General features: G+C 35.8%; 2 protein-coding genes and 1 non-coding gene across 3 annotated transcripts in view; 2 read left to right on the top strand and 1 right to left on the bottom strand.

Moving 5' to 3' along the window:
- Nucleotides 1-4,170, top strand: part of LOC145693678 (acyl-coenzyme A thioesterase 9, mitochondrial-like) — a 154,138-nt gene extending 149,968 nt beyond the window's left edge. The window contains exons 12-13 of the mRNA XM_081769925.1: nucleotides 12-162; nucleotides 3,963-4,170. Of these exons, the coding sequence (XP_081626051.1) occupies nucleotides 12-162; nucleotides 3,963-4,039 (228 nt within the window). The 3' untranslated portion in view covers nucleotides 4,040-4,170. The remainder of the gene's footprint in view (nucleotides 1-11; nucleotides 163-3,962) is intronic.
- A 15,861-nt stretch (nucleotides 4,171-20,031) lies between these two features.
- On the bottom strand, nucleotides 20,032-20,149 carry LOC145693757 (U8 small nucleolar RNA). Its single transcript, XR_014132834.1, has one exon. It is a non-coding gene; the product is annotated as a U8 small nucleolar RNA (small nucleolar RNA).
- Nucleotides 20,150-22,153: 2,004 nt separating this feature from the next.
- The window catches only part of LOC145693675 (acyl-coenzyme A thioesterase 9, mitochondrial-like), a 57,263-nt gene continuing 53,250 nt past the window's right edge, over nucleotides 22,154-26,166 (top strand). The window contains exon 1 of the mRNA XM_081769915.1: nucleotides 22,154-22,304. The gene's annotated coding sequence lies outside the window, so the exon portion shown is untranslated. The remainder of the gene's footprint in view (nucleotides 22,305-26,166) is intronic.

The raw sequence follows: 26,166 nt of genomic DNA, 5'->3' as shown, positions 1-26,166 counted from the left end.
ACCTTTTCTAGGTTACTTTTACAGAAGTGAATTACATGCAGACGGTTGTGAATGTTGAAGTATTCGACCCTCGGAGCGGAGAGCAAAATACAACGAATGTTTTTAATTTAACTTTCAAATCACCTGAAGTAGTGCCACAAATTTATCCACGATCATACAATGGTAAGTTCCACGACAAGCTTTAAAAATTAAACAATGGTAAACCCATGTATATTTAGCTAAAATTTTACCTTAATATGTGATAACCAACTTGATTAGGTGCTAGTGTAGTTTTGGCGTACAACATTTTGGAAGATTTACACGTAAAATTCAATACTTTGCATGGGGACGCGGTGGCTCAGTGGTAGAGCGTTCACCTCCGGTGCTTGGGGTCTCTGGTTCGATCCCAGCTCGCGCCGTGTGAACTTTGTGGTTGACAAACACCTTGCTCGGGGGTTCTCCCGTTTCCTCCCACTTTCTTTATTCCACCATTTCACTTATTTCTCATCATCACCGTCTCCTTTAGTCTAACCGGCATAACCATGGGACGTAAAATTTAAAGATTTCATTCCATTTCAAATGTCGATTCAACACTGAAGACGATACGATCCAGAAAATCTTTATGGTCATGCAGCAACATTTCATTTGCGAAGTTGTAAGCGTCGCCTTAAAATTTTCCATACAGACGGTTGCACTCTAACTACAGATTCAATCTTTGCTAAATGTGAAACACAGAACGCTTTCTGCTTACTTGTCGCTATCTTTGCTTCTAGCACATTCTAACGGCAGACAGAGGAAACAGTGCAAGCACATGCGTGCGTATGTTAATTGTAATAAATACTACAAACAAGGGCGCCGATTTCTCTGTAAATTTTGGAGGGCCCATTAAGATGCAGAAAGTATATAAGATTTTAAGACAAATTGAACTCGAATTATGCAAAATATTGTATATTCACAAATACAGTAGGGGGCCCAAGCCCCCTCGGTCCCCCAGAATCGGCGCCTTTGAGTACAAAGCCTTAAAACTCTTATATTCATTTTGAAACACCATGTATATATATATTGTGAAGTAACTGTGTATTTGATATAAAGAAACATGAACTTTTGAAAACTTTGAAAGAAAACTTTGTTTAGAAGTGTACATTCTCAGACACATGTTGTAAATGCACATTTGTTAAATAAACTCGACTAGCTTCCTTCTTTCCTTTCCGCATACCTTCGAGCACAGCCTGATACTTCCCGATTAGGTCATCATTCTTGAATTGATCAAAACCACGAAGAACAGAACAACAAGGGGTATTCAACACACGATTGGGACAGGTGCAGGATCATCAGAGAGAAGCGGATCCCACCATTGGAGGACCACCGACTCCACAAGACAAAGAGTACCATTCTGACGGTTCATCGCCGCAGACACCTTTAAGTTTGTCACCAGAGTAGTAGAATGAAGATGTAGAAGGACATTATCGTAAGACGCTTATCGACGCCCCTTGCAGACCAAAAGGATTAAGATTCAGATGTTGACTGTCTTCAGCTAATCCAGACTTCTCCAGATATTCATCATTCCAGATGACCAGAACGACGCCAGTCTCAATGGATCTATCAGGCTAGTGCTCATTCCTATTCTTTAATTACAACCTTTCTCTTTCTCTCACCCTTTCCCCTTACTAGTCATTTTTTAAATTAGAAACATTTGAATTTTATTTAAATTCAACCACAATTTCACAGTTAAGTACCGTGTTCTGCATCAGTTCCATCCCCATTTGGTTGCATTTATTTGTTTCATATTCTGAGCTATAACTAATGACACAGCACCGGCACATGGCATATATATAAGTACCTAGTTATATGTAATAATAGTACGTAACCTCTTCTTGTACACCATAATGCCTGGAGCGATTCGTCAATTTTGTGACTTTTAAGAGTAAATAAAACACAAGAAAAGAATTTTCTCCATTTATAATTAATACTGGAAATTTGGACGAGTTTGAAGGTGATACGGAAGAAACACGTATGAATTTAGAAAAGACCATAGTCGTCCGAGTTTGCTTAGAATAAGATCTGATAATTGCATTTCTCATCGGAGTCAGTTCCTGGACAGGAGAGGATTAAGGTTTTTGGGGGCCCTATGTTACAAATAAAGATAAGAATGATTCTGTATTAGATTCTGCTTCGCAGATTATCAATAATTAGAGAGGATTTAGTTTCACCTAAGGCTAAGATATTGAATATTAACACACGAATAAAAGAAAATACTCAGAATGCTCTTTTGATAAACAAGAGCTCCTTCGTAGCTAAACGGTTAGCGTACGCGCCTTTGGCGTGGGAGACCCGCGTTCGATCCCCGGCGGGAGCTCATGTGGTTCGGATTCCACGTTAATCAGTAGGTCCCGTCTCATATAGCCTCGCTGCTGAAAGTAAGTTAAACTCAAAATCAACTCAACTGTTTTGATAAACAAGATAGCAATTGTACGTTTCAAAATTAATGGGAGAACATTTCATCATGCTTTTTGCGTGTTAAGTAATTTTTGAATGACTTTTTAATATCTCAGAGAGCCCAAATTGATTTCAATAGAAACCTTTTATTGTTAAGGATAGATGGAAAATCTAGATTTGCTCTAAGTAATGACAGAGATATTTCAAAGGAATTGTCACCACAAGCTAATAATTTGATTTGTAATAGAGAACTAAAATAGCTCACTCCCTCACAAAATAAGTATCGTGAAGACGCTGGTGGAAGAAGACTTAACTCTAGAGATACTGCGAGCGTAGCGAACGGGAAAAATTTTAGCATGGGTCTGAAGCCTATAACATAATAAGTTGATTGCTATATTTTAGTATTAAAGAGAAGGATTTTGGGGATCCTCTGACCCTGGGCTTCATTGACTTTGCCCTTAAGCCGCTCCTGTTCCTGGAGAATCGGAAGGAAACGGATTCGTTCCCTCCTGAAGTTTTTTTTTTTCATCTGGTTCACTTCTTTTAGAGCTTTGAAAATTAAATTGAAACATATCGTCGTAAACTGCTTCGAATACATATCCAATCTTTGCAATAATAATATGACATATATATATATATATATATATATATATATATATATATATATATATATATATATATATATATATATATATATATATATATGTATACAGTAGAGCTCCGAAATTTCGGCCTAATGTAGACCGAAGTATGGCCATGTTTGTGAAAATGCCGGATTATCGAGAATAGGGATAGAAAAGAATAAGTATGAGTGTTTCCTCAGAAAGTACAGTACTGTACTTGTGTATATTGTTTGCTTGAGAATACAACAGAGAATAAACTGCCCAATTACCCTTAAACAAAAGAAAAGTACGTACTTTATGAAAGCATAGAGCCTTTACTATACATGGAAATGAAAATTAATGAATACACACTGTACAGCAATGTACCTGATAAGACGGACGTCAGAAAAATACTTGAATGGGTCTGCACGCGGGTTTTTTTTCCGCCCTGCCAGAGTGCAGCCGAGTTACCCAAACTGCCAGTTTATTGAGTGCCGAATTTTAGGGACTTTACTGTAAAATAATTTTAGGGACTTTACTGTAAAAATAATTTTAGGGACTTTATTGTAAAAATAATTTTAGGGACTTTACTGTAAAAATAATTTTAGGGACTTTACTGTAAAAATAATTTTAGGGACTGTACTGTAAAATAATTTTAGGAACTTTACTGTAAAATAATTTTAGGGACTTTACTGTAAAAATAATTTTAGGGATTTTACTGTAAAAATAATTTTAGGGACTTTACTGTAAAAATAATATTAGGGACTCTACTGTAAAAATAATTTTAGGGACTCTACTGTAAAAATAATTTTGATTACATTTCATTTTAATCAGAGAATGATCCTCACATCATATTTCGAAAAGTTTTCCCTGAATTTCCTTCTATCTGAAAAAAAAAACTGTATAGGTTTCTGTTTAATAATTCTATTTTATTCCTTATTTCAGAGGCAATGATGTGTATTGATGGACGACGTCATTTCCAAGATTTTATGAACCAAAAGGGTCACTCACAAAAAGAATAAAAATGAATAATATACTGAGATTCTAAGTCCATTTTGTTTCGTATGTTTAAACCAAATAAATAAAACTCATTCGATTTATTATGAGTTTTACATTATGTAAAATAATAGGCCTGTTGTGTAAATAAATAAGCTACCGTTTTATAAATGTGTTTTTTTATTTATTTTGATTTTAGACTCATACCATAAACTTTATTTTTCAGTGAAATTATGTTTTCTTTAGTCAACTTAGACAGTTCTGAAACTTAAGCATATACAGGGAAGGCTATCACTGTTGGGAATGAGGCTACAAGGCTTCGGACACGTAATGTTACGACAGTGGTTCTCTACCTAATTTCTATCACGACCTCATCTTATCACACCCTCTTGCCAGCGAAGATTGTGTGAGATTTTTGTAGTATGCCTATTGCGGAGATGTCACGATATCCATCTATTTCTATAATAGTAGAATCCATTTATTGTATATAGTGGATATAGTAACTTCCCTCAAAGCGAATGAATTAAAATAAAATTTTATCAGTTCATTCATATTACAAATATCGAATCCGAACCATCATATTGTTTCAAAATAGAGGCCGTTTGAAAATTTTAAAACTTCATGACTCCCTTAAAATGGTCATATGATAAATAAAAGTGATTTCTAATTCTGGTTTTAAAAACTTGGATAGTAGTTAAAAAAAAAAAGTTATGGAGTATTTTAAATGACTTAATAATGTGCCACGAAGTTTGGACCGAACATTATTGTAACAGTGAAATCACACCGTACCCAGGTATCTCATTAAGTTAGCTTTCAATTTTAATTGTATTTCAATATGCAGGTTTTATTAGAGGAACTGTACCAAAAGTGGGCCCCCATTTTGTTTTTTCCATATATCTAAGAAAATATCGATCAGAAAAAAATAATATTCAGGCTGAATATAATATGATATGTAATTGCTTTGCTTGTTTCTTCCCATAACAATCAAGAAAAAAATAGGTTGAGAAAAAATGGATTTTCATATGGACTGCGTTTTCGGCATTCGAAAAAACTGTTCCAAAACCGGGCCCCTTTAAATTTAGATAAATTACACAAAACGAAAATTTGTATTACTTAAATGAGTTACGCATTTAAGCTAAAAACAACATCCTAAACACTGGGGATTGAAATAAAATGAAATATGAATGTTTAAAAGACTTTATTAGAAGAAATTGAAACAAACTCCGAAAAGTAAAGAACACACTAAAATTGAACTTAAAACTTAAATATTCTACATTCTAGTGGCCGAAATGCAATCTGAGAGTCTTTTTCTTAACTCCAGCACAACCTCCACTCTAGATTAAACTTGTAAACAGAAAATGTCTAAACTTAAATATTCCACATTTTACTGGCGGAAATAGCAGATCAAAAAGTCTTTTTTTCTTTTTTAAGCTCTAGAACAATCTTTCAAATAGACTGAAACTTTCAAAACTGAAATATTCAATATTCTACTGGTAGAAATAAGAAATCTAAACATCTCTCTTTCTCCAACCTACTTATTTGGCATTAAAAAAAAATCCTCAAACTTCAGAACCAAAACTTCCAAATTAAGCGTGATAAATGAAATGTTTCTCAAAGTTAAGACTTCTACTGGCGAAAGTCACAAATATAAACGACTTTGGCAGTCTCCTCACAATCTACATGGGCCCACTAAAAGCACATGACACAATGGACCCAAAGTTCAACTCTCGTATCACTCAAAAAAGTTTCAGTGCAGAACGTGCAGGTGGCATCGTTATCCGTGGACGATGTTTTCCCCGGTGGAACGTTTAAAGTTGAGAATATTGTTGATGCTTCCTTATATCAGAGATTGAGCCACAATTAGAATCGTCTTCCTTGGCTCTTCCTTTCACCTTCAGCGGTATCTTTTACTTTCCTGGATCATAGGATCTTGATAATGACTTGACACTACCATGTCCTCGATCACAATATTGAGTTATTAGTTTCGACTTTGTTTTGGGCATTTTGGTCCTCTTGAAGATTGTAAATAAATTGCACGAATCATGAGAATTTGGTATGAAACATATCTTTTAATTTTGCACAACATAGTAGGGGCTCGCTTTAGGATTGACAAGGGGGCCCACTTTACGACCATACATGTTTCTACTTTCGCTGCAAATAATTTGTCACTCCTACGTCTAAATTACTAGCTAATTACATAGAACATACCTCTTACCATTAAGATTAAATAAATAAATAGTTGGTTCAATTATCTCTTTACTAACTATGGAAAACAATGCTTGCTCGTCGGAGCTTCAAAACTTTCCACTGCATGAAAACTCGTCAGATGTTTATTGCAGAACAAAGGATTAACTGATCAACACAGGAACTAGCGCTGCATACAACAGTAACGGTAAACTACAATTCAGCTTATTTCTAGCATTCTACGCCAATACCCGGAGCAGCAATTGAGGGGGCCCGCTTTATGGACCCGGGCCCGGGTTTGGTACAGTTCCTCTACATTATTTTTCTGGTATTAGACCTATTTCTTGTTGTTGTTAACAGTATGTATAAATTCAAAATAATATTTAAAAATATTTTCCGGTATTATAGTATTCGCGCCGAGTCGTGAAGCTTGACCTAGATCTACCGATTTCACCACCCAATAGAACGCGAGGGTGTGTTCCGACCGTCAACCTCCACCCATCTAATTTTGTCAGTGTCTTCTCTCCCGCTACACGGAAGACATCTCCCAAAAGTACAGTGTTGTCAGATTGGCGCCAAGTTCCGTTTTGTTATTTGTTTTTTTTTTCCTTGCGTTATTTCTTCGTTCTTACTATTCGTGTTATTGTTACCGTTTTAGAATAATTGTTACTGTGGTTATTGTTATGTAGTGTCATTATTGGTAAATTTTATTTTATTATTATTATTTTTTTTAATAATTTACTATGTCTTCAAAGTTTGGTAACATTGTTGGTGAATTTCAGCTGTTTGACGTTTCCCCAAGTGTGCGCTCGAGAAGCGGCTCCACGAATTGTACCGAAGTTTTCAAATGTGTTGGAGCTCAAGCGAAATATTTCTATGATTGGTTTAGAGCCCAAGCTTCACGACTCGACGCAAGTACTATAGATTCTAATTACATTTATCTCTTCCGGTTATCTTCGCGACTCCCATGAAACCTCCAGGTTGAGAAGCCCTGTGTTACGGAATAATGGCACATGCCTATATGTTGAATATGTGTTGCTAGGTTACAGGAGCGTCATTTAGGGGGGCAGGAGGGGGCAATTGCCCCCCCCCCCAAGAATTTGAGGAATACATATATTTTAATCCATTGTCTACTAATATACTAGTACAGATGTGAAACTCTTATGTCGGTGGCGCTCTTGCCCCCCTCAAGCGAAGTCTGAAATGACGCCCCTGCTAGGTTAGATTCTGTGTAAACAAAAACATGTTGGATTGAAATCAGATCAAGATGGATTAGGACTGAAGGAATCTCCTATGTTCTCTCATGTAATGGAATCTCTTTCTCTCATTACGTTATTATGATTATATGAAGATTAGTTGGAGCACGTTTAGAAATAGAGATTTTATTTTGGAATATGGAATATGGAGAGTAATAAATATTTGTTGAGCGAATAGTGTGCTTATGTTTGATTTTGTACAGCAACTTAAATATAACTCAGAACTTAAGTACGTACTCTTATTATCGTGAGGTACTCACTTGTGAATTTAAATTAAGAATAATGTGGCACAGTTATACATTATGCGGACACTTTTAATATTTCAATAGTCACTACTGCCATCTAGCAGTGTTATTCAAAGCATTTAATTTGCATGAACCGGAGCACAACTTGCTTTCCTTGTAGAAATATCCTACACAAACGGTTGCCGTTTATTGCTCTCTGTAGGCTTCGAAGAGGTTTGGGTTTCATTAAAATCATGCAGTTTCATCAACTATGCTATGAAGACGTGGATGCAGAATTGTGAGACTACCGGTACTGGTTTTACACTAATGAAGGAAGATGAATGTGTGAGAACACTACGTACACTCGAGAATGAAGTGGCAGTGAGAGGTGTTCTCGGGTGTTTTAAAAACGACGCCCACTAACAACAGCGCTATTCTTAAAAAAAAAAACATGCACGGCGTCCCCCGTTCCTGAAAAAAATTAATGGGCAAATATAGGCGGGAGGACGGTGTGACGTCATGCCGCTACCTACCGTCCCCCACCTTTTCAGACTCACTGCCACCCCTGCTTAGAACCATTAGCGTTGCTCTACGAATTCATCAAACAGTTACATCGATTGTTATGCAAATAAGTGATGCTAGTGTCAACGTGTATAGATTTTAACTGTCACCTGGAAAGAATCGATGTAACTATTTAATAGATTGGTAGATTTACTCTGCTCAGCAACGTTGCACATAGTGCAAATCGTGTCTATAGACGAGGACCCGAAATGTATAAAATTATGTATATATATTTGTCGCTTTGACTTGTAATCTCTGTTGGTGCCATTTTTTTTTAGAACACCCGATGTAATTATATATGATGTACAGTAATGAGTATTTTTGCGTACTATTGTGACGCTTATCTTTCTCCCACCTTATTGAGTTTAGGGTATCAGACAAATTGGTTTGAACAATACACAAATAGTAATGTGTTGGAGGTAAGTAATTAAATTTAATAAATACGTTACTTTCGAAATTTTACCTCCAAAGAATTGAATTACTCCCAGTGGCGAAGCGTAATCCCACAAGTAGGGTAGGCCCGATAAACTAGGATTCTCATTTAGCTCCACTACAAATATTTTGAAGTGCAGTTCATATTTTCTTCTGTCTGCTATTTGCAGCGGGGTTGAGGGGAATTTCCTTCTCACTTGCTGTTTTCATTTTCTGCATATTTGAAAATGAGGGGAGAGAAAAATAAAAAACAATCTTACAGTTAAATGTCAAATTTCTTGGATAAGCGTTTGTTACTAAGTACAATACTGCATTTAATTAATGCATCACGTGGTAATGACTTTACTAGAAATCAGTGGCGTATTTAGGGGTGGCTTCCGGGCTTAAGCCCCCCCCGAAATCTTAGTAAAGTAAATTAAATATCTTGCAGAATTTTCACATTTTCAGGCAAAGCCCCCCTAAAGTTAGCAAAGCCCCTCCCGAAACAAAATCGTAAATACGCCACTGCTAGAAATGTTAATCCTAAGAATGAACTTTATTTGAATCAACGTAACGTTAGAACAATAATAGGTTTTGACACACAGAAATAACGCAGCATTGCAGTTTGGACACTTAGCTAAGACATGCCGTATGGGATTTTGAAAAGATAATAATTAAATAAAAGAACTGCTGGAAAATATAAAAAAAGTACGAATTTTTTATTTTCAAAAAAGTGTTCCTAATTTCGTACCCCAATATTTTGAGAGAAGAGTGTGTGAGTTTCATTTCTAAATGTAGAAATTGCTTTATTATAAGGGTACTACATAAAAACGCCAAAACATAAGAAATACTCGGAAAATGAAATATAATGCGTATAAAAATGAAAATTAAGCCTAGGAGTTTCTTTGAAAATAATGTCCACTTTGTAATACCTTGCCGCATGCAACGTCGCTTAGGAAAAAAAAGTTAATACTTAAGAAATTCTCGGAAAATGAAATATTACGCCTATAAAAATTGCAATTAAGCCCACTAGTTTCTTTGAAAATTTTGTGCACTTCGTAATAGCTTCCTACTTGCAACGTCACACACACACACACACACACACACACAAAAAAAAAAAAAAAAAAAGATATATGAAATACTCACAAGGAAGGGTCACGCAGTGGCTCCGCTGAGATCCGAACGAGACAATTGTGTTTGCACTTGATATGTAATAATTAGACGAATCCCAAAGTTATACGTGCTACCGGGCGGAATATCGTGAGTTACAACATATTTTGTAATATAAAAGCTACATAGCTGGCAGAATAGTTTGAACCAAGTCATTTGTTCGGAAACAGTTGGGTAAATGGAAAACTCGGACAATACGTATCCCATCATTTTCAACGACAAACATTTTTGGGGTAAAAACTTTGTCCCAGGGTCCCCCGCAGGGTCCCAGACGGGGTCCAACTCAAAATTTTCAAATAGCAAGGGGGGTTAAGTGGCACATCATTTGAAAGCTGTTGTAAAATGAAAGAAAATGCAGCATGTCTCGTCTCTCTACGACAACCCTGTGCAAAATGGCGGAGGGTCAAAATGTAAACAAAAACAATTGAAAAGTCCATGGTTACCCCTATAAATCGGAAAAGGTGAGACAAATATGAAAATAGGAAAGGGAGTGTGGCATTATTTTCAAAGTACAACAATTTTGTTGCATTTTTGTACATTTTGCATATTTTAGTCATTTACTAATCAACATTAATGCCAAATTTGTTTTCGTAGCTTCAGCAGTTTGGTATGCTTATCCTTTCGATATAGGTTTTAAGCGGCCCTCTTGGATTCAAGGTGTCCATAGATTTTCAATTAAGCTTTTGTTTACATTTTGACCCACCACAATTTTGGACAGGGTTGTCGTAGAAAGTCGAGACGTCCTCCATCTTCTTTCACTTAACAACAGCTTTCAAACGATGTCGTACCTCTCTTGCCATTTGAAACATTTTAGTTGGACCCCACCTGGGACCATGTGGGGACCCTGGGACAAGACGTTTTCACTTAAATTGTTGTACTTTGAAAATAATGCCACACATCCTTTCCTGTTTTCACATTTGTCTTACCGTTTCCGATTTATAGGGGTGACCATGCACTTTTCAATTAAGTTTTTTGTTTACACTTTGACACGTCGCCATTTTGCATACGGTTGTTGTAAAGAGTCGAGACTTGTTGCATTTTCTTTCATTTTACAACAGCTTTCAAATGATGTGCCACTTAACCCCCCTTGCCATTTGAAAATTTTGAGTTGGACCCCGTCTGGGACCCTGCGGGGGACCCTGGGACAAAGTTTTTACCCCAAAAATGTTTGTCGTTGAAAATGATGGGATACGTGTTGGCCGAGTTTTCCACTTACCCAACCGTTTCCGAACAAATGACTCGGTTCAAACTATTCTACCAGTTTTTTTTTTTTTTTTTTTTTTTTTTTTTTTAAGTTCTTACATTACAAAATATGTTGTAACTCACGATATTCCGCTCGGTGGCACGTATAACTTTGGAATTCATCTAGTTATAACATATCAAATGCAAACACAATTGTCTCGTTCGGATCTCAGCGGAGCCACTGCGTGACCCTTCCTTGTCAGAGAACGAAATATTGTGCTTCATTAAACTGCATTGAGGTTTCTTTTTAACAATTTAAACTAGGTATACATCACACATAAAAGATTTATTAGAAGGGGAAGAAGAACACAATTCGTGACACCATCTAAAGCATCTTGTACACCGTATCCACTTTGCCCGTTTCTTGTCTGCGGAGGACTTCCCACAAATGTTACCGTTAACATCCTCCTCCTCGCTGTCTTGATTGTCAGTCGATACATATGGGGTATCTTAGTCTTCTTCTTCTTCTTCCTCACTTGATAACTGACAATTAGTCATCTTCTCGGCTTCTTGTTCTACACAGAAACAAGATTTGCTCGTTTCCTAGGTCTAGATGATTCCTACTGAGACTCAATTCAAAACGTAGAGGTGCTTGGTTCAGTAGACCTATATATTTTACGGCTACTTTCTGCAGAATTTTCCAGAAGAAGTCTTCTTTTCGTGTCCCCTTTTTAAAGATTTATTTATATCAGTAGATACATAGTTAGAAATATTTTCGTTCTCATCTGCCTGCCGACGTTTTTCATGTGAGGAGATCCTCTGACAAGGGCATCTGAAATTAGGTGGGAAATGAATCATCAGACTGCATTAACATCTAAACCAAGACGAGAGAGAAATATTTGTTCCAAATTTCGTCCCGGGGATGAAAATTGGGTATACCTGAGGGGACGAAATTATGAACTCACCCATTCTCCAATGTGACGACGAATGCGCATAGTACTCGTGCTTCAAACAATTACAACTTTCCAATCTTAAAATATACATTATAAACTATTTCTAGACGGAAAATTGTGGTGTGTTTACTTACCTTTGGTGCTAAGAGTGTTATCACAACCAGGAAAACAAAATGTTCTTGCTTCTAATAATTATTAAACAACAGAATTATCACTACAAAACAAAACGACTTGACGCACCGATACGTCCAGCTCACAATTTCCTCCTTTATGGAAGTTTCAGTTAGGTGTCACCAGGTTGGAGGACTTATCAACGTAGATAAACCAGGTGACGAAATTAGGCGCGGGGACGAAATACGATACTTTTCCCCTATAAACTTTGGTGCAAAGTATGCTCAACACAGGAACATAACGTTTCTGTGTAATGTTTTCCCTTCAGTATTTATACATTTTTCTTTCTACACAAAACTGCATGCAGTCTACAAATATTGATATTAGAATGATAGTACCGGTATCAGTATTTAGTTTGAATTATCGAGATTTGAAAATAAAATTAAGTAATTTCTGGTATAGGCATAAGAACCGCATTGTAATAGTTTAGCATATGTTCCACAAAAATGCCAACTTAGGAACAGAAAAAAAAATCCCCGCGTACTGCTTTGCCTTGGTTATTTCTTATGTCTAAGAATATCATCTCTACCGTAATCAATGGAAGATTTACGGGGTTTGGAACTTCAGGCTGAAGCCCACCCAAATTGCATGATTTCTTTTTTTAAAAAATCTAATATTAGTCATTCCTATGCATATAAGCTTTAAGCCCCTTCCCCTAAAGTCTAATGATTTTTTTAAAAAAAAATGAAGCCCTTGTGAATGAAGCCCTCCTCAAACTACTTTTCTGGATCCGCCACTGTTCATAATTTATTTTCCAACAAGAAATTCATTCCGGCATCTACATAAATAGGAAATTTACCTAAATTTAGAATGCAGGAGATTCCACTAGTAATAATTTCTTATCTAAGCGGTATTTTGGACCGGTGCAAAGTAACCCCAAGTAGAGGCTGAAACCGCCTTCTCCCAGTTTTACTTTTTTATGACTTTAAAACGTTTCACATTTCAATTTCGACTATTGCATCAAAGTCTCATTATACACAGTAGTATTCTACGAAACTGACTTAACTTTGACAGAAATTCTTGTATGTGATATCTTTCAAATTTTGGCAGCCTTTACAGTGACTGCTTTCCATACCTCTACAACAACGATCCCTCCTGGAAATTAGAACTGATGTTAACCGCCAACATTATAGCCAAAATACAGTTAGATGTTCTATCTTTCTATTATTGATATTCAATTATATGTTTCTATTATTGATAATTTATTTAATTTAGGTATATACTCTCAGGAGTTTTTCAGAGTAGCTGTTTCTTTTCCTACATGGGGCCTGTACCATAATAGCTAGTAGAATATGATACATTAAACATATATACAAATTTACCAAACGCTACCTTAGAGGATAAAATAATATGTCTGTGCAATTTTAGTTGATTTTTCCCTTCATAGAATCAGTGGGGTATTTACGACTTTGTTTCGGGGAACTTTGTTTATTTCGGGAGGGGCTTTGCTAACTTCATTCCTGAATATGTGAAAATTCTGCAATGTATATAAAACAATAAAAAGCTGCGATAAAATTTCGGTGATTGCTTAAGCTCGGAAGCCACATCCTTAAATATATGACTACACTCAATACAATATTAGCTAAATATCTTCCGCTGATTCAAATGAAGTTCCTTCAGAGCATTAACATTTCTAGTGATATCATTATTACGCGATGTATTAATTAAATGCTGTATCGTTCTTACTTTAAAGTGGGAAATGCAAGTAACAAACGCTTATCCAAGAAATTTGACATTTAACTGTAAGAATGTACTTATTTTTTCTCTCTCTCCATTTTCAAATATGCAGGAAATGAAAACAGCAAGTGAGGAGAAATTCCCCTTATCCTCCCTGCAAATCCCAGACAGAACAAAGTATGAACTGCACTTCAAAACATTTGTAGTGGAGCTAAATAGGAATATTCCACGTATTGCGTGTTTTCCTCATGTAAATATTTGTTGAGTAATAATAATAATAATAATAATAATAATAATAATAATAATAATAATAATAATAATAATAATAATAATAATAATAATAATAATAATAATAATAATAATAATAAGCTAGTTTCCGTCTACTTTTGCCTATATAAATATTTATTCTTTCTTGTTAAATTAAACAGCAACAACAAAATACTACTACGTATACATGCACATCAATTTAACTTTAAACATTGTAAGAAATACAGCTAAGAAATTTCTTTAAAATAAATAGATTTTGTAGTTTCTTTTGTTTAACTCAATAAGGAAAATAGAATTCTGACTATAATTTTAAACATTTTAAGATATATTAAATATTATTTGGTTTAGTTCATCAGGCCTACCCTACTTGTGGGATTACGCTTCGCCACTGCACGTTCATATTCCACATAATCATTATATATTTTGCTTATTTATAATCCAGCTCAATCATACTTTTTTTTCTGTTTTTAGGGGCGGGGAAATTCCGAACAATTATCACTCTTTATAAATCCCTATACTGTATATTCTTACCCCAAAGAATGTGAATTTTCTGTGGTCAATGGAGATTTCATTCCACACAAAATATTGAAATTCGCTACGCTTGATTGTGATAATATGGCCTTTAAGAGAATATGAATGTGTATACCGGTATGTTATTTATTAGAGTCAGAGTATTGCTCAGAACTGGATGAGTTTTTTTTTTTTTTTCGTAAGTAACTTTCTGTTTAATGCAGGACACGTTAAATTAAAACCTTCATTTTTTTTTTTTTTTAATTCAGAGCTTAGTTTGTGTACTCAGTGTAGCTGCGTTGTATATACATTCGCTTACTAGCATTGCTTCAGCGTTTCGAATTCACCTAAAATACTCATTCCGACATCTGGGCAAAGTGCCAAGTGGAATGAGAGAATGTTTTCTTTCTTTCTTTTGGCTCCAAATTAGACGCTTACAACAGCCTGTAATCTACCAACAGCAACGGCGCCGACTTTCCAAAATTTATGTGGGTGCAAATCAATGGCGGGACATCTTGTATGTTTCCAGGGGAGTCTCGATATATTTTTGATGCCTGTGCTGTAATAAAGTAAAATATACCGGTGCTATAAGGTTGAGGCTGACCAAGCTCAGTCGGTAACACGGCTGACTGAAACGCAAGAGAAACGAGTCTAAAGTTAATGATAAGTTACTGTAATGAATATTTTCAACATACGTAATTGTAACATTAAGTGTATACTTTAAGTAACTTACATGATGCACAATGATTGCAAGAGGCAATGATATTATCATGTTACTAAAATAAATACCACATTCATACAAATTAAAATTTTAAAAAAATCATAAAAGCAAATAATTTTAATGGTATTACAGAAAGAATTTGCAAGAATTTTGTTGTGAACATAAACTACAAAGTCATTAACTTAAGTGTGTTGCTTGGTTGTCTTTGCACAAACGCATTTGAAACAAACAATTATGTTTTCAGGGCCGGATTTAGCATTTTGGCGCCCCTAGGCCCAATAATTTTTTCCGCCCCCTAGTCTAGTTAAATTTACTTTCCTAAAAACCTTTATTAAAAAATTACAGCCAGTTCTCCCGTGTTTGAGATCAATGTTGTAACGAAGTTGATGCATAATGTTGAAAAATAGTTTAACTTTACCAACAATTATTTGTTCCAATGAACTTCAAAATCAGAATGCTTTATTAGCCTGATTTTTTAAAAATCAATTCAAAAAATATGTTAAGTTATGGCTATTTATTTTTATTTCTAGATATTTTTTTATTTTTTCTCTCGGCCGTGCGCCCCCTTGGAGCTTGCGCCCATAGGCCCGGGCCTACCGGGCCTATTGGGAATCCGGCCCTGCTTTCATCTCAATGTATTGTTTGCTTATTATTTTTTGATAATGGCAAGTGAGAAATATTTATTTTGTTTCTATAAAACTAAAGATCTTGTGGGTGCGCAGCCGGAGTACCCGCGTAGTCGGCGTGCATGACCAACAGTATGCATACAAAGTGGAATAGCTTGATTTTCGACATAGAATCTCAAGAGCGACCATCGTTAGGGACATTATTAGAAGTTGATTTTTTTGTAAATATTATTTCTGTTTATAATAACTATTTAAATTCTATAGTAATTCTATTACTATAGTTATTTCTGTTATTAGATTCATGGGATTACACCAAGGCCGGCCAGGTGGTTTTTAGGTATCTATACTTCGTGACTTAACTTTTCGGTAATTCACAGACATTAGGAAATTCTAATTCTAGAATTCTTTCAGTATTTTAAATAACCAAAACGATAAAATCGATTAAGGTAACATTATATATACAAAAGCTGGAAAGAAAGAAGTGGCAACACATGGGTTCAAAAACCGAGTCATTGAATTGATTCAATCTTTGCTGTATGTGGACAGGAGGTGGACTGCCAGGGAATTGGATAACGAGATAGGAGCATCCCACACTATACTGTTGAATGTGTTGCACAGTGTCCTTGGTTACTGAAAAATTACATTCCGGTTGGTACCGCAACACCAACCAAAAATTGCACAGATAGGCCCTTTGCGGTGATCATTTGGCACCTTACAGATGATAAGGTTGCGTGTTCCTGAACAGGATCATCGCACTTGACGAAACATGGCTGCGCTCGTATGAGCCAAACTTAAGCGCCAATGAAATGAACAACGCCACTCATCTTCTCCCCGACCTAAGAAGCTGCGTCAGGAACCGGGAAATGTGAAGGTGATGCTGATAGTGGCATACGATGTACGTGTTGTCATATTACGACATGCAGTTCCTCCGAATCAGATCGTAAATGCAGTGTACTGCCGCAGGTTATTGGAACATCTTTGTCCTGCACTACGCAGGAAACGACCCAACTTCATAACGAATCCACTCATTGTTTTGCATGACAATGCCCGTTGTCACAACGTAGATGCTTTGAGGAACCTGTTTGCACGATGGGGATAGGAGGTTCTAGAACACCCACCCTATTCGCCGGACATGAGTCCATGTGACTCATCTGTTCTCTAAGGTGAAAGAACCACTGCGAGGAATGCGTTCCCGCACCAGAGAATCTATACTTCGAGCTATTGGGCGCTCTCTTGCAGACATCCACAAAGAGAGCATCGGTGCTGGTATCCTGCGACGTTCCCACATCTGACAAGGGGTGCAACATACTGCAGGAGATTACGTTAAAAGGTCTGTAGAAGTCTCATGATTGTATAATAAATGATTCACGAAAGATTTATATATTACCGTTTTTTTCTTTTCAGCCCTCGTACTTATGCATAAAAAGTTCTCATTCATAACAAATGGTCCATTTCACTTATGTATAAAATCAAATCTGTCCTGTTTCTCGGGGCAGCCCATATGTCAATAACTCTTTGGAAGTGTAGTTTTTACTATTTTTTTTTCTATTGATACTATGGCTAATACACTGAGATGATTCTGAAGTATATTTCTTTAAACGCTTTTATATTCTTTAATATAATAAAGTAACTCCAAGTTTCTGAAGTGAATATATCCATATTCACTATGATTTTCACGAGTTTTTTTTTTGTGTGTGTGTAGTGTGTGTGTGTGTGTGTGTGTGTGTGTGTGTGTTGGAAGATTCCACGTCTTTCTACGCGTTCATTATCAATTTCACGAAGATACACTAATAACATCTGCATTAGACTAGAGACGTTTGCTAATCTCCCTCGTGGCTAAGCGGTTAGCTTACGCGCCTTTTGCGTGGGAGATCAGAGTTCGAGTCCCAGCGGGAGCTCATGTGATTCGGGTCCCACGTTAAGCTGTACGTCCACGTCTTATGTAGCCTCGCTGCTGAAAAGGTCGCTAAACTCAAAACCAAATGAAATTGAGACGTCTGCTGTCTCGTGTACATCAATTGCCAGGCGATTTTTAAACTGACAAGCAACGTGAAATACACCAAATTATTATAACAGATGTAGAACTTCCTTTAATTACAAACGCCTTGTTCATATGTTCTTGGATTATTATCTACTAACACTTCATGAATTGTTTATTTCGTATTTAAGTTCTCTGTCAGAGGTTACGCTATAAAGGAAGAGATTTACAATTTAAAAATGAGAATACTGTATTGTGATGCTCTCCCACAGGAAATTGAACTCGGAACTGTCCAGTCATTAGCAGGGCCGGATTTAGCATTTTGGCGCCCCTAGGTCCAATAATTTTTTCCGCCCCTTAGTCTGGTTAAAGTTACTTTCCTAAAAACCTTTATTAAAAAATTATATCAGGCCTATATGTTAATTGGTTAAACAGCACTCCACGATGCAATTTTATCATTGCAAGTTTTTTGAGGAATTTACTTGGTTCTGAGTTTAACAAAACACCGTTAATATATTAATAAAAGATTGGTGAATAACTCTGGTTTTGTACAATTTAGCCATTCGGGAAAATAAATTTTAAAAACTCTGTAATACATTATAATATAGTTTTAATCTCAGAAACACAGCTTACATGAAGTATTTTGATAACGTGACACAAAAACTGTGTTTTAAAGTAGTAAATTGTACTAGTATAAAAAATGACATTTTTCCGTTCGATTACGAGATTGCCGCTCAACGACATCCCAACAGCCAGTTCTCCCGTGTTTGAGATCAATGGTGTAATGAAGTTGATGCATAATGTTGAAAAATAGTTTAACTTTACCAACAATTATTTGTTACAATGAACTTCAAAATCAGAATGCTTTATTAGCCTGATTTTTTTAATCAATTCAAAAAAATATGTTAAGTTATGGCTATTTATTTTTATTTCTAGATATTTTCTAAATATTTTTCTCTCGGCCGTGCGCCCCCTGGGAAATCCGGCCCTGGTAACAACTCGAATATTTGCAAGAAATTCTCTTTATTTAAACTGTTGTCATCTTCATCGCTGCCTCGGAAAGCCAATTCTTGTTGACCTAAATGGATCACAATCGCCACTAGCACTCGCGACAGGTAGTTACTTCTTCTCTAGATGCGTGGTTTTGTAGATCCAAAACATCTCCAATTTCTTTGGACCTCTGAGAACAAGTCATTCGCATGAATGCTTTGCTGTAAGGTGCTAGCAACGTCCTTAGCTTCTTCCTTATCAACAGTGTCCGAATGAATATTTTCCTCAGCAACAACATGCACCTAATCAGTTTCGCTGCAGGTACTCCTCAATTGTTTCTCACTTTTTCCATGTGAAATAAAATATCCAGGTAAGAAAACACGACTCTTTCCCGCTCAGCCTGTTGCCAGCGTCAGTACATATAGGGGTCTAAATAGTTTCTCATCTGTTTGCCAGAATCGTTGTTAAATATAATAAATACACGAGGTATCTACACTCAATACCTTCTAGTAAACTAATATGAAATACTACGTCGCAAAACTCAGCAATGGAGGAGAGGGATCCTCGTAGCCTTTGAGTCGAATCGGCCTTTCAGTTTTGTCTTACTCGGTTATAAAAAGTGCATTCGTATAGATCTTTAACCCTTAGTACCTCAAGGCGACTATAAGGCTGGAATCACTCTAAGGGCTGGAAGAACCTTCCAATGTTAACGAAGATGACGCCCAGCCCCCTAAGTTACTGATGTTATACACTTATTACGGTTAACTTAACATTAAAGAAATAGCCTATAAATGGATTTTAAAAATAACCTTTTCTTAGAAGTATGAATAATTTCTGTTTACTATGGATAATTTTTCATTTATTGTCGGATAAAAAAAAGTAACATCATTTTAAATAAATATTTGGGGGGGGGGCAAGCCAAGGTTTGGGAAGCCCGTGGCCCCCCTTAGCTACGTCTCTGAACTTAGTGGAGTCCTATATTGAACAATAATTCTTTGTCATTGAGTACAATACGCAAAGGGAAAGAAAAACTTGCAAAGGAATACATGAAGTAGTTATAAAACACCAAACCCCATTACTAGTAACGTCTAGAGGAATATATTCCTCGAATCAAAACAAAATTGCGAAAAAACTGGTGTCAGATTGCACTAATGTACTGTTGCCTTAGTACAAAAGTGCGAGCGCGTAATCACTACGATTCATGCACTCATTATCATCATATACCAGTTTGGGTTAGAAGTAACCCTACTGATCGCAAACTTTGGCGACTACTTGCTGACCCCAACAAAAATGTAATTCACAAATATTTGGGGAAAGTAATATCAAGCTGTAAAACGATTTTACAATATAAATATAAATAAAGTTTGTAATGGTATTTGACTAATTTAAATATTAATCTCTTACTTAAAAGTACAAATATTCTCTATTTCTTGAGAAAGAAACATAAAAAACTCATAAGAGTTCTATAAAGTTTACGAGCTGCCATCTATTGTCACTATAATAAAATATAAATTTAGTCGAAAATATGCTTTGCACAAGATATAAAATATTTTTGTTTGTCAACCAGGGTGTGAATCGATGGAGAATTCCCAGGATTTAAACTTTTTACAAAAAAAAAAAAAAAATTCTCCCCCTTGAAAAGAATATTTTGATCCATACTAGACACACATTTTCCCCTCTAGATTTTTTAAATTTTTATTTCGAATAATCATGAAGATAGAAATCTTTTATTTTATAGATGGAAGTACTAGAATTTTGAACAAAGCTTCTCTTGTATATGTGTGTTGAAGTTGACAGGTAAACTTGTATAAAATAAATAAATAAATAAATAAAACTGCTTCTTAGAGTGAGAGAAAATGTAACTTATGTGTGGTAGCTGTGTGCATATGTTAGCCATGACCAACTTCACTCCTCCCCGCACTTTCAGGCGAAAATAAATAATTCACACACTTTTCTCAAGCATGTAACATTAAAATGAAACATATGTATGTACGCACGAACAATTTTATTACATAAAGTGATACAATAAGCTCAGGCCCGTAGGCCCTACTTGTATATTGTGCGCCCCTGTGCTCTAAATAATTTGCAGCCCCCTCCCGAAAACGACCAATATTAGAGTTGAATTCACAGCTTTCGAGGTCGCTGAGATGAATAATAACAGTTTTATTCAATTCAACTTCAAGGTCATATTCCACTCCCCAGGAAGAGGGCGAGATTTTAAAAGTAATCGAAAACGACAGATAGAATATTAGTTTTCCATAGTTTTCGAGGCCACTGAGTTTAACGGTATCAGTTTTCATTACCGGTATATTCAAGTATATCCTCACCCCTTGAGGTGGAGGTGGCAGAGCTGATTAGGAACTGCTGTAATTAGAGCGAATTAAACACTTGCTCGCGCTTGCGTGAGATTCTGCGGATTGCTAGTTTTAAATATTACTGTTTTTGTGAATCTTTAAAAAAATCCAAAATTTTGCAGCCCCTAAATTCTGCCGCCCTGTGCTTAAGCACAGAATAACACTAAATACGGGCTTGAATAAGCTAGAGCTTATCATTGTTAACAAAGTTACCCTTGGTTAACTCGAGCACGCAGTTCTACGACCAAATAGAAAATTTAGCCTATAGGTAAGATATGATATGAAAATTTTTCGTGAAGGAATGAGAATATGAATATAAGTAATGTCTGTCAGTGCTGAGTATAATGAAATTAATTTTGAATGGTAGTGAAAGTATTGTAGACCCCTATGTGTAACTATTTACTGAAGCGAAATACGGTAGAACGCCTGAATGCAAATCATGTAGAGATAGTCGGCCGGAAGTTTCGATACGTACGTTAGTCATGGGCGTCTGGATGAAATACAAACATACGGTTTAACCTAACCTAACCTGAAAATGTAAGAAATCTGTCAAAATTTTGTAGAATCCACCTGAAAACTCTAAACCAACCTAAAAATGTGAGAAATCATTTCATTGGTAATAGCATTAACATTAATTGGCAAAAGTGTTCTTAAACGTCACATTCTGTTACAGCCTTCGCAAAATTTGCGGATCGTAACGCAACATTAAACATACAAACGGCAATTATTACAATCATGTCATTATCGCAACTTAAAACGCAAATTTCGCGCTGCGTTGACACAAATCGTTGGTGATTGTGTACCATATTTTTGTTATGTTTAGGCAGGAGATGGTAAAAGTATAATGGTAGATAATTTATTATTATTATTATTATTATAGCAACCATGATAAAATCGTATTTCATTTGTTTCCTGTCTGCTGTGAAAAAAAAAAAAAAAAAACACTGAAAATAGAAGAGTGTTGTGTTTGTGACATTGGGAATTTTAAAGAATATTTTATTGAAATGTAACATGAAAATTATTTGAACGAGTTTACTTGAAGGTTGGCTCTGTAAGGTAATAAGCTTTACATTTCTTTCTTACTTTTAATTGTTAATCATTTTTTTGTTTAAATGTAGTCGTGTTTACTTATGTCATGATAATCAACTTACGTAAGAGATTTAAATAATAGATGTTACAAAAGTAGAGCATAAAAACTCAGTGTTATTGTCGTTTTATTCTAAACTGTTTTGGGTAAACATTACAATACACGCTCCAGCTACGTATCTATAAGTAGCGTCACTTTAAAAGGATATAGTACAGGGAAGTATGGTTGGGTTAGCTTCAGGGTGGATTGATTTAAATCAGTCTGATTTAAATCACGATTTTAATCAAGATTTAAATCGCTTGATTTTTTAAATAAAAATCGTTGATTTAAATCAAATTCCGAAATGAATTAATTTAAAGTGAAAGTAAGTAAAATCCCGTTTCTCTTCTGTTATTTCGATTATAGAAGATAATAATCATAATACAATGAGACTCAAATATATGTAAGCACAGTATGAAAACGAGTATCATGTAGGGAACGATCAGGGAAAATCCCATTTGAACGGGTTACGGGTGAACCCTGCTTTCTTCTCTTTGTAACACAGGGTTTTAAAATTTCTATTCCAACGGGGAAATCACCATGGACATTTAAGATGAAAACTCTTTTGTGTCCACGTCTATTTGTTTGTTTCCAGATAATAGGGACGTATTTAGAGGGGTCAGATCCCCTCTCCGAAAAAAAAAGATTTTAAAATTTTGGGCGAAATTTATGTACTAAATACATAGAAGTTCCTCGGGATCGTAATGCGACAAATTTTGGATGCGTTAAAATATCGAATAATACTTTTGATAAAGTGGATACTTGACCCCATTGCAGAACATGCCGCGATCTGTGATGTGATCGCAGAAAATTTGCAGCGCCTGTGCAGGAAAAAATGTCAGAGGAAATAAAATAGCCAACAGAAAAGTATAAAAACGTGCCTGCTATGTATAGACGTCTTAAATGCACGGACATCTCGCATTTGAACTGTTTTTCACGTCACATAAAGCATATTTTTAACAATCACAAGTGTTTCTTCTTCTCGAAATGATCATCATGATTTTATTTATTTTGGAATTCGTTTAGGGAATTTGTGTTATTATTCAGTTCAAAATCTCTTATCGTCGCGAATTGTGTCGAGGAATTTGAAGCTTAAAATATATAAAATGATAATTATGCCTGTAGTGCTGTATGGTTGTGAAACATGGTCGCTTACGCTGAGGAAAGAACGCAGACTGAAAGTAATTGAGACTAATCCTGAAACGAATATTCGGAACCACAAGGAACGGAAATGAGGAATGGCGAAAACTTCATGATGAGGAACTGCATAATTTATACCATTCACCAAATATTGTTAGGGTCATCAAATCTTGGAGGCTCAGGTGGGCAGGACATGTAGCGAGAATGGAAGAAAGTAGGAACGCTTTCAAAGTTTTAACTGGAAGTCCAATCGGAAAACGACCATTAGGAAGGCCTAGGCGCAGATGTGAGGACAATATTAAGTTGCATCTCGCAGAAATAGGAATACAAAGTAAAAACTGGATTCAGTTGACTAAGGATAGAAGTTAGTGGAGAGCTTTTGTGAACATGGCATTGAACCTCCGGGTTCCATAGGTCATAGAGTGAGTTAGTTAATTTTAGGCGAAATTTACGTACTTTATATGTATTTCGTGCCGCTAGCTAGTTCCAATTGTTTAAAAATATCCCCCTGCCAAATATCAGTAACTTTCGTGAAAAGAAAAGTGTCATGTTGATATACATTGCTGTACTTTTTCCTTAATGCTTAAGAAACATTGTTTGGGGTTAAAATAGGTTAACGATTGGGAATTAATTCAAAATTAAAACCCAATACTTTCACTTAAATGACATAATTAACATTTAATACTGATTCCAAATGTTTTTTCTTCAATTCGCGACTTGTATTATACGAAGAAAAAGATTTGATTTAAATCAAAAAAATCGATTTAAATCAAAAAAATCAACAAAAATGATTTTTTTTGAAAAAAATCATGATTTTTTTCCACCCTGGTTAGCTTAGAGTTAGGCGAGTTTGGACCCATTTTGTTAACCCTTGCACAGAATTATAATAAGGTTCAACAAAGTTATTGGCTAGACATTTACATCTTTTCTGTGAAAACATTATTACTCCTCGTAAATAATAATAATAATTGGAGTTACGACTTTGCTTTCATGAAGGAACGTCATCAAATGTGTATGCAAATGAAGTGTTCAGTGGCAAGAAACCATTACTATAAATATTAAAAATCCCTGTAAAGCGCTTAATGCGAGTGGCAACTTGTATAATAATATATTTGCTGTTTGATCGTAAAACAAGCATAAATAAATTAATGACGCTGGTTCGGAGCACCTTCCCTAGCACAAGGTGACCAGACGTCCCGTTTTAGCCGGGACAGTCCCTTTTTTCCAACCGTTGTCCCGTTTTTTTCTGATTCTCGAACGGGACGCCTAAATGTCCCGTTTTTAAGTAAAATAGTCGTAGGTGTCCCGTAATTATTATTCAAAATATAAATCGTCAATGCAAATTCTACTCTCTTCCGTACAAACACTCGTTGTCAAGGTTCAGCCGTGTCTAGAACTTCTGAATTTTCAAATGGGAATTGAGTGTTCGTGGTTCAAGTGGGAATTGAGTGGGAATTCTGAGTGTTCAACTAGTTAAAAGAATTGTTGGGTAGAACTTGCAACCGGGAACCATTATTTGTTGTGTGGTACACGTAAGTTAGAAACTGTGTGTTATCACTCTTACTTGTGTGTTTTGTAAATTGAGAACACTGCTGAGTCCCAAAATGCAATCTGGAAGTCAGATATTCCCCCGTAGCCGATTCGTATGTGTCCCGTTTTCGCAAAAGAAAATTCTGGTCACCTTGCCCTAGCAGTACCACTAGTTGCCATGGCTTCGGTGTGGGAAGCTCATAATTATAAACATTTAACTAAGTAGAATACTGAGGATATTACCATTTACTGAACATTTTTGGAAGGGAATATAGTTGCCCCAAATTGATTGTGTAAGCCAGTCTTTCCCAACCTAGGGTTCGCAAGACGATCCCAGGGAGTCCTCAAGAAAATCTAAAAAAGGCACACGCAGTAGTGAAAACTACACCATTTTAAGTTAAATGATCGAATTAATAAGACAAGCCAATTTGCGTGAGAAGTGATAAATATTCGACCTACGAGAAGTTGCCTATACTCCAGAAAAATATTTTTTTTTTCTATATCTGGTGATTAGGCTATTGTGGTTTAGTTTTGTTTACGTACTGACTTAATTTATAGACTTGTAATATGTTAGTCAAGGTGTCCGGCTCCAGGTTTGAAACCCAAGACCACCCGATTACGGAGTAGGCATCACATATATACCACTGGAAAGAAAGAAAGAAAAAAAGCACTCCTGCCCACCTGTCTCTCTCTCTCTCTCTCTCTCTCTCTCTCTCTCTCTCTATATATATATATATATATATATATATATATATATATATATACACTACTAATATGGGAAGAAATATAAATACTAACAGTATGTATTGCAAAGGGGGTCTTCACATACTCAAAAGGGGGCCGCAGTGTGAAAAAGGTTGGGAAAGACTGTTCTAAGCTAATATGATATTTATATTTATATTGTGTGTATTTTTATTGTGATGTACATTGTGTCTGTGTGATGGCGCTGGTATGAGTAGTCTTGCCAATTTAAGTGTTTCCCACTAAATTTGGTGGCTTTGAACGCTTGTTTGGTGGGAACGTTTTCAGTCTGGTGGCTAGGAAAAAACTAGTGGGTCGTTTATTACTTTCGGTGGAAATCTATCTATCTCTCTATGTGGGCTCCATCATTGTACTTGTAAA

This window comes from Thermobia domestica, chromosome 8, assembly GCF_964235325.1.
Source record: "Thermobia domestica chromosome 8, izTheDome1.hap1.1, whole genome shotgun sequence".
Taxonomy (NCBI): domain Eukaryota; kingdom Metazoa; phylum Arthropoda; class Insecta; order Zygentoma; family Lepismatidae; genus Thermobia; species Thermobia domestica.
Note: the sequence above shows the minus strand (reverse complement) of the source record. Positions and strands in the feature narration are given on the sequence as shown.